Raw genomic sequence first — 12514 nt, forward strand, 5'->3', positions numbered from 1 at the left:
TGGCTCCAGGACAATCGCTGTTGCACTATGATCGGCTATTGTATCCCTGTAGAACACCCCCTACTGCTTCCAGACGAGAAAAGATGTGACTTTAGCGTAGCGGAATTTCCCACTAACCCTAGCCCACCCTGATCCTAACCTTAACCCATCCTAAACTGTCTGAAACCCCCACCCTAGCCCTAAACCTAACCATAACAAACTTTGTTTTTTTTTATGTTGTACAAATGTGATACGTTTGGGATGGTCATCTCGTTACATCTGTGTAGAATACACTTCCAGCGATGTACGAACCTGTCCTGCCTAGAAACTATGTGGGAGTCCGAATAATCTGTGATATGGTACGTTCCCTTTTGTCCCGTTTGTGTCACTTGTAATACAGTTTGGATTTTGTTAATTTGTTTCGTGTTTTCCATCCAGGCGGCACGGTGGACGACTGGTTAGAGCGTCAGCCTCACAGTTCTGAGGACCCGGGTTCAATCCCCGCCCCTGCCTGTGTGGAGTTTGCATGTTCTCCCCGTGCCTGCGTGGGTTTTCTCCGGGCCCTCCGGTTTCCTCCCACATCCCAAAAACATGCATTAATTGGAGACTCTAAATTGCCCGTAGGCATGACTGTGAGTGCGAATGGTTGTTTGTTTCTATGTGCCCAGCGATTGGCTGGCAACCAGTTCAGGGTGTACCCCGCCTCCTGCCCGATGACAGCTGGGATAGGCTCCAGCAGGGGGGGTTTTCCATCCATCCATCCATTTTCTGAGCCGCTTATCCTCACAAGGGTCGCGGGCGTGCTGGAGCCTATCCCAGCTATCATCGGGCAGGAGGCAGGGTACACCCTGAACTGGTTGACAGCCAATTGCAGTGTTTTGTTAATTTGTTTTCTGAAATGTAAAGGTTTTTGTTCATTTGTTTTCTGAAATATAAATTTGTTACGTGTTTTGTGAATTTGTTTCTGAAATGTACATTTGTTTAAACTTTTGTTCATTTATTTTCTGAAAAGTAAAAGTGTCTCAAAATATGTTATATTATTTTGCACTTCCCAGACACCGTAACCTGCCCTTGGTGGATGCCAAAACAAGGAAGCAAGCAAGATAGCGGACAAGTGCTGCACTACACTGGCACTAATTGTAGTTATCTCTTGATCCCTTTCGGGAGATCCAGGCTGATTAATCAAACTTCATGTTTGCGATGACAGATGAGTTATGAGCAGCACCACAGCCATCGCTTTGGTGAGATGTAAAATCATGTAAGCATGGAACACTGATTACAGAAAGGTGGGCCAGCTGTATGTGATAATCTGAGTTGTATGTGAACAGAGGAGGTTTTGGAGAATTGGGGAGGAAGTCATTTTGATTTTAAGTGTCATATGATCCGTGCCCTCGATTACTTTTCTCATCCTTGTGTCAAGCTTGGAGCTATTTTAGTTTTGGTTTATATTATGCTTAGGCCACCTTTTGATCTTGACCTTTCCCTGCCTATCCAGTCAAATCCATTTCCACATGATCCTTATAAGCTAACTGACCTCTCCATTCATGACTGCGTTCATTAACTTCCAGATTTTGCCAGTGTTATGTGAGGAGAAAGGATGCGCTGGATTTGTACTTGGTAATAATTTCATCAATTACTTTCCCACCTAGGCGTGTTATTGAGATGAAGGGATTCAGTAAAGTGACTTCGTTATATCCCCACAGGTGCCAGGTATTGTCTAAGGGTATCAAAACATTCTGGTGCCTTTTATTTAATATCAGCAATAACGGAAGCTTAACCAGAATTTGTATGGCTTGAAGTTTGCTCGAAAAACATCACTATATAATTGACATAACTGAGCAATACTGTATATAATAATTTGACTGATTCAGAATCCTCAAGATTAGAGGCCGCTGATAACATGCTGTGGCCTAACCAATGGTGTGCAAGAAATTAAATATTTTGAGGGATTTTGGATAATATTAAAAGAATGTGGAGTTCACACGCCAAATTGAGTCTTAATCAGACATTGCCACAACCAGTTGTGCGCCCTTAAATGACTTCCTCCCTCAACCGCTGCTCTCGGTTTCTGATTGGTTCTAGCTCACTGACTTCCATTGGTAAAAGACTTGCGGTTATAGGATAGCTTCCGCACAAGTGAACGGACTTGTGAGCGTTAGAGTGGGATAAAGTACTGTCAGAGGTTTTTGAAAGAAGCCCGCAGCCCAGGTTTAGCCTCGCGGATGTGTTGACCTCTTAGACCCAGTTCTTTTATTCTAGTCGAGGTGATTATTAAATGATCAGGCCGGATGAAAAGTTTAACAATTTATTTGAACCAAAAATACACAGTCAAGCTATAAGGTTGGTGAAGGTTCAGCGCTGAGATTTTCCACGCGCAGCTCGGACAGCTCCAGGTGAAAGGCCCTAAGTGACTGCGGCTGTAGTCCTTTATAGTGGAGACTCTGCTTCCTGCCGTAATGTCATGCAGTCGTGGACCAATCCTAGCTTCACCTAGTTCTCTGGGGATATATTGCGCGAGTGTTGTTATGTGTGACAAAGTGTAATATACAGTATGTACATGTGTACATAATGTGCAACTATACGTTTGTGAGAAGAGCTGGGTGTGTATCTTTAATGGAACGTGGCAAACAAAGGTGCGTATGCAAAGTGTTGTGCAAGCGCGCAGCCAGTACTTTCTATCAGTACCCCAGAAGGGCATTTTTTTTGTTTTAAATATTGTGTTTTCAAAGTCTTAAAACCAATGTCAACCCTGCTTGTATTGTGCATCCATACATCACCGTTTAGTGTACTTTTACTGGACTTGCAGAATAGTGCATTCCAAGTCCTCCATCTGCCCTAGACAGTCACCATTAACCTGGCACCTCTCACGTTTGACGTATGCAGGATGTAATCTAACATTGCCTTGACATTGGATATCCCCTTTAGTGTGGCACATTTGACGGATAATGTCACGGTATTATCTAGCTTTTTATCATCACATCTGCAGCATTTGCCACATACTGTAGGCCTCCAAGAGCACAGGATGCAGGTGAGCTTGGCATTCCCTTCTCTGAATTGGCTTCCAGATCATGACACTGAGTGACACGTCCAAAGATCACCTGGCTCAAAAGGCACCAAGATGGATGGGGAATGTTGGAAAGACATTGGAGGACAAAGTGTTGGCCTGCTCCTTTGTTTATTCATGCAGAGCAGATGACACATCCTGCCCCCCACCGAACCGCCCCCTCCCCATACAACAGGGAAGCGAGTGGACCCATGGGATGCTATTCGTTCAGTAGTCCATCTGCTAAAAGTTATGCGTGACAATCTCCATATCATGTTACCTTTGCATCTGTCCACCATGCAAAAGCACAATTACTGTAAGTGTTCAGCACTGGCTAGTAGGAAGATTGTTTGCCGTCACTGTAGACCAGTGCGTATGTTAATCCGCCAGGCTGCTAATGCCACACAATTATGTAAGGATTTACCATGTTTGTAATTGTTTGTTGGTTCAGCTTAATTTGTGCGATGAGCTTTGAGAATTTAGCAATGAGATTTTACTAAACACTGTCATTTTTTTGTCTTTTAACCATGAGAGATTTGCTGCAACTCAGCTTGCTTTATGTCTTATTAACGGGTTTAGGCAAAGAGTTTCTCTGACTGATCCATTGATAAATGGATTCTCATTTGTCATTGTGCCCCTCCTAAACCGGTGTGTTTATTGATTTTTACATTCATAGTTACTCAAGCAGGAGATGCAGTCCTCGCCATCCTAAGATTCCTGAAAATTTCTTGCATCTTTCTAGATAATGACACAAAATCGTAGTTCGATCGCATTGCTACATGCATACAAGAGCAGTAAAACTACAACCCCAATTCCAAGGAAGTTGGGACGTTGCGTTAAACATAAATAAAAACAGAATTTGCAAATCATGTTCAACCTATATTTAATTGAATACACTACAAAGAAAATAGCGGCACGGTGGCCGACTGGTTAGAGCGTCAGCCTCACAGTTCTGAGGACCCGGGTTCAATCCCCGGCCCCGCCTGTGTAGAGTTTGCATGTTCTCCCCGTGCCTGCGTGGGTTTTCTCCGGGCACTCTGGTTTCCTCCCACATCCCAAAAACATGCATGAATTGGAGACTCTAAATTGCCCGAAGGCATGACTGTGAGTGCGAATGGTTGTTTGTTCCTATGTGCCCTGTGATTGGCTGGCAACCAGTTCAGGGTGTACCCCGCCTCCTGCCCGATGACAGCTGGGATAGGCTCCAGCACTCCCGCGACCCTAGTGAGGAGAAGCGGCTCAGAAAATGGATGGATGGATGGACAAAGAAAATATATTTAATGTTCAAACTGATGAACGTTATTGTTTTTAGCAAATAATCATGAACTTAGAATTTCATGGCAGCAACACCTTCCATAAAAGCTGGGACAGGGTCATGTTTACCACTGTGTTACATCACCTTTTCTTTTAACAACATTTAATAAACATTTGAGAAGTGAGGACACTAATTGTTGAAGCTTTGTAGGTGCAAGTCTTTCCAATTCTTGCTTGATGTACAGCTTCAGCTGTTCAACAGTCCGGGGTCTCCGTTGTCGTATTTTATGCTTCATAATGCGCCACACATTTTCAATGGAAGACAGGTCTGGACTGCAGGCAGGCTAGTCTAGTACCCGCACTCTTTTACTACGAAGCCACGCTGTTGTAACACATGCAGAATGTGGTTTGGCATTGTCTTGCTGAAATAAGCAGGGGCGTCCATGAAAAAGGAACATTTTCCTTAAACTGTTCGACTATTTTCTCACACACTTTTTCACAAAGAGGTGAACCTCGCCCCATCTTTGCTTGTGAATGACTGAGCAATTCAGGGAAGCTCCTTTTATACCCAATCATGTCACCCACCTGTTCCCAATTAGCCTGTTCACCTGTGGGATGTTCCAAACAGGTGTTTGATGAGCATTCCTCAACTTTTTTGCCATCTGACTCAGCTTTTTTGGAACGTGTTGCAGCCATAAAATTCTAAGTTAATGATTATTTGCTAAAAACAATGTTTTTTACATTAAATATCTTGTCATTGTAGTGTATTCAATTAACATTTGGAAATCATTGTATTCTGTTTTTATTTATGTTTAACACAACGTCCCAACTTGGCGGCACGGTGGACGACTGGTTAGAGCGTCTGCCTCAGAGTTCTGAGGAGCGGGGTTCAATCCCTGGCCCTGCCTGTGTGGAGTTTGCATGTTCTCCCCGTGCCTGCGTGGGTTTGCTCCGGGCACTCCGGTTTCCTCCCACATCCCAAAAACATGCATGGTAGGTTAATTGACGACTCTAAATTGCCCGTAGGTGTGAAACGTGAGTGCAAATGGTTGTTTGTTTATATGTGCCCTGCGATTGGCTGGCAACCAGTTCAGGGTTTACCCCGCCTCCTGCCCGATGATAGCTGGGATAGGCTCCAGCACGCCCGCGACCCTCGTGAGGAGAAGCGGCTCAGAAAATGGATGTATGGATGGACAACGTCCCAACTTCACTGGAATTGGGGTCGTAGATCAGAATTTTTACATTCACATTAATTTCAAAATTGAAAGTAAGCTTTTAAAGGTCCCGTATTTTGCCAAACCATCTTTTTGTAGTATTTTGGATGTAATATTGTTTCTATGGTGCTTCAGTAAACATGTGAGATATGAATTCAAATCGTCCATGCATGCCTGTGTTCTAGAGGTTTTTCTGCAGAGAGGCCTGAAATCAGGTCATTCAAATTTCTCGAGCTTATCTATGTCTCCGCTCCCAAGCCAGTGCTGTCAATATAACAAACGTATGCTCATACAAGTGGGTTTTCTACATGGAGGCAACTAATCAGAGGAAAGGGGGTGGTCTTAGCCAAATAAGGACAAAGCAGATACAAAACTGGGTCAAGCATAAGTCGCTGTCAGAGGGGCCTTTTGTGGACACTTGTATGACAAAACCAAGGTGTTTTTTTTAATAAATGAAATTGACACTTTTATACTTAGTCCATATGGTACCTTTAAATTGGAATGCACTTAAGTTATGAATCAATTTCTACAATGTAGAAGTTGATTTACAATATAACGCAAGTCCACCATATACAGTAAAATCTTAATAGATGTGATGCAGCTGGCATTAACTGCAGCACATTATTATTTTTTTTACCTCAAACAATCCCTGCTTAAAACAGAAAAGCAAGACTCATCAATATTCAAGCTAGCAAAGTATTACCGTCTGTGCATCAATGTAATCACAGCAACAAATTGGGATAAACACAAATTGGGATTACACAAGTTAATTCAAATAATAACTTTGCCACAAACCACCACCACAAACATGTGTACTGGATTAATAATTTGCTATTATTCATTTTTTCAGAAACTCCACCTACTGCATGAAGGTGTCCATGTCTCTCACGGTGGCAGAAAATGACACAGGCCTCTGTTACAACTCCAAGATGAGGTTCTTTGAGAAAGCAGAACTGAGCAAAAGCAAGGATATCACCTGCACAGTCATCGAAGATTACATCCAGCCAGGAGTGGAACCCCAGATTGTCTGGTACAAGGTAGAATAAAGTCTTTATCTTTGTGGGCAATGATGTCTAAAACCTTTAATTTTGAAATAATTTCAAAGCTTCTCATCTATACATACAATAACACACAGGCCTCTTCGAAATACATGATATAGACGGAAGTTTTGAAACAAAACCCCTGCCGCAAAATTTATAAATTAACCCATTAGAATTGGAATTTAACAAATTTAACATTCACATTTATCACCAGGGTTGACAGGGGACAGTCCTGTCCCATGCAAATGAGCCACTGCTCACCCCACCCCCTGTAGAGTGAGCTGATCCAAGTAAGACCTTAAACACCCCTGCCCCCAGGGCAATTTAGATGTTCAGGTTGATATTGTCATTGGCTAGAACTACTAAATCGAGCAAAACCCAATGTTAGCTTTGCTGACCTTTTGGCTTTGACAGTGTTTTAGTGTAATCTGACAGTCACTTGAAAGTGGTGGCTCTTCACCCTGCCAAGCTGACAAATCATCATAGAAAAACTTGGTGTAGGGGCAGTATTGTGAAAAACAGCCCCACTGATACATTGAAATCTGGCAAAATTTTGAATGGCTAGCTCACAAAAGATTTCCTTGATGTAATTTCACACTTGATGGTTTGGTACATAACAATTAAAACAGTCAACTTTCCATATTATGTCCCATTCAGTACTTAATTCTTTACTTCCAACTTTGTGGGAACAGTTTTGGGATGGCCCTTTTCTGTTCCTGCTTGACAAAGATGCCTTATTATCTGAGTATGGTGAAGAATAACCCTGACATTCAAACATCTTTTGAATGAACAAAACATAGATTGTAGGGCACCATCGGTGACCTCTGACCACACCTTGTTGTGGATGAATGGAAAATAAAAATTCCCACAGACAAATCTCGTCGTCTTAAACCAAAGTCTTCCCAGAGGAGAGGAAGCTATTTAAGTATTTTTAATTCATGTAGGTGGACTGGCCAGATGTCCCCACACCTTTTGCTATACAGTTTTGAACAAATGAGCTTCATTGGGCAGCAAATCACTTGTTCAGCTTCCCTTTGCCTGCAGTTATTGGCTCTTGCTCTTTTTTTGGTCCACAGTCCAAAGCCAAAGCCCAGAGTGCCCCAAATTTTCTTTTGCTTCGGGTGGTTCATTGGCCCAGAATTGTAGAGAGCTGAGCAGTGACTAAATGTACTTTTTTGTGTGTGAAAGTATATTAAGTGAATAATTCAGTATGTATTTGTAACTTTTTAGCACCATTATCTTTCCTCTGCTTAAAACATAGGAGTGCATGCCAAAGCAATGGAGACAGACAATCGAGAGTAGAAGGGACACCCTCTCCATCAAGGAAGTTCGGGAAGACGACATTGGGAATTACACCTGTGAATTACAGTTTGGAAACTTTGTGGTGCGGAGAACTACGGAACTATCTGTCACAGGTAAGGAGAAATTCAAAGTCAGAGTCATTTGTATTCGGGTGGTTACTTAAAAGGAATTGCAGAGGCCTTCTGCATCAGAACATTTCAAAAGTATTTCTCAAAAATAATATTTAGCAATGGTTCTGTCGTAGAAGTTTCAGCTAAAAAAATGTTAAAATTAATGTGGCCAATGGCTCACAGACTGATTGACCCAGAGGAATTTAAACACTACTATCCAATTTGTTTTTTTACTCTTAATATAGAGGAATCGCTACTTGTTGTTGACCAGAGTGATAGCATGCAAGATTTACAAAAATGAGAATACACGTATAGTTCTGATATTGCCATAATTGGTAGAAAATTGTGTCCACTTTAGTGGTTTATTGTCAGATATGATTTCTTTCATTTTTTTCTATCAAGCTGTTAGCTGGATGAATCATCTGAAGTTAACATAGTACCTGGACAAATGTATTGATTGAACAGCTGCTCGTGGGGGGAAAAAAGTGCAGATGGTATTCATTTGCATGTAAAGGCTTGTTATGTGTTGTGACAACAGCAACTCATTTCCTGTGATGATCCGGCTGAATTTACCCTGACGCGGGCCAAACAAACGGGTTAGGGGGTTTCGGATGGATCAGTGGCAACCGTCAGTTCCCTGGCACACGTTATGGCTGCGAAGTTGGAATACGTGTTGGCGATTAACTGCAATCCAATTGAACTGTACAGTCCTTGTAAAGTGGCAAAGGCAGACTGCAGTAAGGACAAAGCAAAGTCTTAAATCACTTATTATGCTAAACATACAGGTAATGTCAATACGTATCTACTTTTGAGACATTTAGAAACCAGAGGTAAGACAGATTGATTGAAACTTGAAACATTCAGAGTGTGAATGATCAAAGAGAAATGCACTGTGTCAAAATTGACTCCATTTGTGTGTGTGGATTATTTGACAAGCCTGATTTGAAATTGATCCTTGGGACATATTAAGTACTTGTACTGTATTTGATACTTTTGTTCATACATGTCATTCAGTGGCAACTTAAGTGGCAATGGGCGTTACAACCTTTCACTGATACTTCCATGGTAATGAATGATTATATTGTGCTGCTAATGACAGCGGGAGGGAAAAGTATGTGAGTCCTTTGGAATTTCTTATATTTTTGCATAAGTCCATCCATTCTTTTTCTTCACCGCTTATCCTCACTAGGGTCGCGGGCTGCAGGAGCCTATCCCAACTATCTTCGGGAGGGAGGCGGGGTACACTCTGAACCGGTCGCCAGCCAATCGCAGGGCACATAGAAACAAACAAGCATTCGCACTCACATTCACACCTACGGGCAATTTAGAGTCCTCACTTTTCCTACCATGGATGTTTTTGGGATGTGGGAGGAAACTTGAGTACTCAGAGAAAACCCTCACAGGCGCAGGTAGAACATGCAAACTCCACATAGGTGAGGCAGGATTTGAACCCGGATCCTCAGAACTGTGAGGCAGATGTGCTAACCAGTCACACCCCTGTGCAACCCACATGCTTTGATGATGATTTGATTGATTTGATTTGATGATAATGTGAAAAAAAAATTTCTTGTTGCACTGCCATTCAATTTTCGACCATATATTTCCACTTAGGACAAGAAGGAAACTTGAGAGGAGAGGAAGTATTGAAATGATAAACTGTGAAAGTGGTACTTTTAAGATTGCTAGAATATTTTTGCTCAGACATGACCTTTCAATCATCCAGAATAAGTATGTATACAACTTTATGCACTGTTATCATCAACCCTTGGATTTAATAACTGATTGACCCTCCTTTGGCAGTAATAACCTCAACCAAACATTTCCTGTAGTTGCAGATCAGACGTGCACAATGATCAGGATGAATTTTGGACCATTCCTTTTTACAAAACTGCTGCAGTTCAGCAAGATTCCTTGGATGTCTGGTATGAATAGCTCTCGAGGTCATGCCACAGCATCGCAATCGGCTTGAGGTCAGGACTTTTAACTGGGCCACTCCTGAACACCTATTTTGTTCTTCTGAAGCCATCCTGTTGTTGATTTGCTTCTGTTTTGGATCATTGTCCTGTTGCAACACACATCCTCTTTTGAGTTTCAACTGTTGGACAGATGGCCTCAGATTCTTCTGGAAAATATCTTGATGAAAATTAATTTTTCCATTGATGATAGCAAGCTCTCCAGGCCATGAGGAAGCAAAGCACGCCTATATTATGCTCCCTCCACCATCCTTCACAGTTGGGTTAATGTTTTGATGTTGGTGTATTGTGCCATTTTTCCTCCATATTTTCTCGTGGCCAGAGCAGCTTTAAGCTTTTTCTGCAGCAAGTGCAAAAAAAGGTTGAGAAAAAAATAAGTTGACAGTTCACTTTGAAATATTCCATAACTCAAAACTTTGCGATTGTGACACTCCTTGTCACACTGCAGCTCAATGAGCTCCAGCTGCAGGTGGTCTGGAGCATCATTAGGATCCACGGAAAAAAGTGTGATCTCCTTTTCAATAGCTGCAAAAGCCCTGATACGCTGTTGAAACACTCCACAACCAGAGATTAAATGTTTTCTGCATACCTCTTCATTTGCACACCGATATTGTTTCCTGGAAAACTGGTCATCATTTCCTGCAGTGATGGGAAATGTGTGGTATTGGGCTGCATTTGTGACAGGTGCCTTTGAAAAAGTAGCAGCTTTGTCCCAAAAGCTTTGATGAAGGAATACAGCTGGCTTATCACTGCATTTTGCCCCTGAAGGCTCGTGTTCAGCACGTTCAGATGTCATGTTATGTCAACTAAAAATCCAAAATCAGCCAGCCAAACAGGATCAGAGATTTCCGGGATCAGTTGTCTCTTTTGTGCCAAGAATTGTCTGATTTCCTTTCTGACGGAGTAGAATCGCTGCAGTACAGACCCCCGACTGAGCCATCTTATGTCATTGTGATACACATCATCTCCATATTCAGCGTGGATGTCGAGTAGAAACTGTTGAAACTGGCGGTGGCACAGGGCTCTGGAGTGAATATCATTAATAGCCTTTATCACCGGTTTCATGATGTGATCATATTTCAGATGTTTGGCACATCGAACTTGTTGGTGAATAATACAATGGAGCTTATATCTTTGCCTCCTTCTTTGCTGACTTTTTTGCAGACTAGCCTTGATAGCCCACTTTGCTCACCAACCATGGCAGGTGCGCAGTCTGTAATAATCCCAGTGATTTTATTCCATTGTGGTTTCATGTCATCAACGGTGGAACAAACAGAAACAAACAAGTCTATTCCTCTCGTTTGGTCCTTAAGGCTCTGAAGGTCGAGTAGCTCTTCACTCATGTTCATTTAATTGTCCACTCCTCTAAAAAAAAATCAGTAACTGAGCGGTGTCAGATGCATCTGTGCTTTCGTCGCAGGCTAACGAAAAAAAAGTCAAACTCCACTCCTTTTACCTCTAACTGTCTCTTGATATCAGATGAAATTTCTTCAATCCTCTGTGCCACTGTGCCCAGGCTGACATTGGCAAACTCTTGCTTTTTCTCAGGACACATTTTCTCCACCATTTTCATCACGCAGTCTTTAATAAATTCACCCTCAGTAAAAGGTTTGCAGTGCTTGGTAATCAGCATTGCCACCTTGTAGCTCACGTTTGTAGAGTTTGCATTTGAGTCACGGGCTCTTGTGAAAAAAAACACTGGTGCGCTATCAAAACAGCTTCCAGTTGCTTCAGTTCTTCGGCACGTTCGTTCGCCGTTAGCTTGTCGTAGTTAGCATGTTTCGTCTGGTAGTGCCTCTTAATATTGAATTCTTTGAAAACAGCCACAGTCCCTTGGCAAATTAGGCAACATATTATTGATTTTATGATGAGATGCTTCGGGCCGGAGGAAGTTTGGACACTGGCCGGATTTGGCCCGGGGCCCGGACTTTGAGCATGCCTGCTAATCCATCCATCCATTAATTTCCCATACCGCTTATCCTCACTAGGGTCGCGGGTGTGCTAGCACCTATCCCAGGTGTGCTAGCACCTATCACAGCTGGGTACACCCAAACTGGTCATCAGCCGATCGCAGGTGACATAATGACAAGCAATGATTCACACTCACATTCACACCTCCGGGCACTATAGAGTCCTCACTTTACCTACCATGCATGTTTTTGGGATGTGGGAGGAAACTTGATTACCCAGAGAAAACCCTCGCAGGCGGAGGTAGAACATGCAAATTCCACATAGGTGAGGCAGGATTTGAACCCGGGTCCTCAGAACTGTGAGGCAGTCACACCCCCGTGCAACCCACATGCTTTGATGATGATTTGATTGATATGATTTGATGATAATGTCAAAAAACATTTTCTTGTTGCACTGCCATTCAATTTTCGACCATATATTTCCACTTAGGCCAAGAAGGAAACTTGAGAGGAGAGGAAGTATTGAAATGATAAACTGTGAAAGTGGAACTTTTAAGATTGCTAGAATATTTTTGCTCAGACATGACCTTTCAATCATCCAGAATAAGTATGTATACAACTTTATGCACTGTTATCATCAACCTCCCACTGATAATTCCAATCACCAACAAATCATTCTCACTTCCCTC

At 42.3% G+C, this 12514-nt stretch overlaps 1 protein-coding gene across 5 annotated transcripts in view; it reads left to right on the plus strand.

Annotated features, from left to right (window-relative positions):
• Positions 1 to 12514, plus strand: part of LOC133489283 (interleukin-1 receptor accessory protein-like 1) — a 232364-nt gene that overhangs the window by 125614 nt on the left and 94236 nt on the right. For all 5 annotated transcript variants that reach the window (XM_061798204.1, XM_061798214.1, XM_061798222.1 and 2 more), the window contains 2 exons: positions 6341 to 6527; positions 7792 to 7945. In XM_061798204.1, coding sequence (XP_061654188.1) covers positions 6341 to 6527; positions 7792 to 7945 — 341 coding nt within the window. The remainder of the gene's footprint in view (positions 1 to 6340; positions 6528 to 7791; positions 7946 to 12514) is intronic.

The sequence above is a fragment of the Phyllopteryx taeniolatus genome, chromosome 1 (genome assembly GCF_024500385.1).
Source record: "Phyllopteryx taeniolatus isolate TA_2022b chromosome 1, UOR_Ptae_1.2, whole genome shotgun sequence".
Taxonomy (NCBI): domain Eukaryota; kingdom Metazoa; phylum Chordata; class Actinopteri; order Syngnathiformes; family Syngnathidae; genus Phyllopteryx; species Phyllopteryx taeniolatus.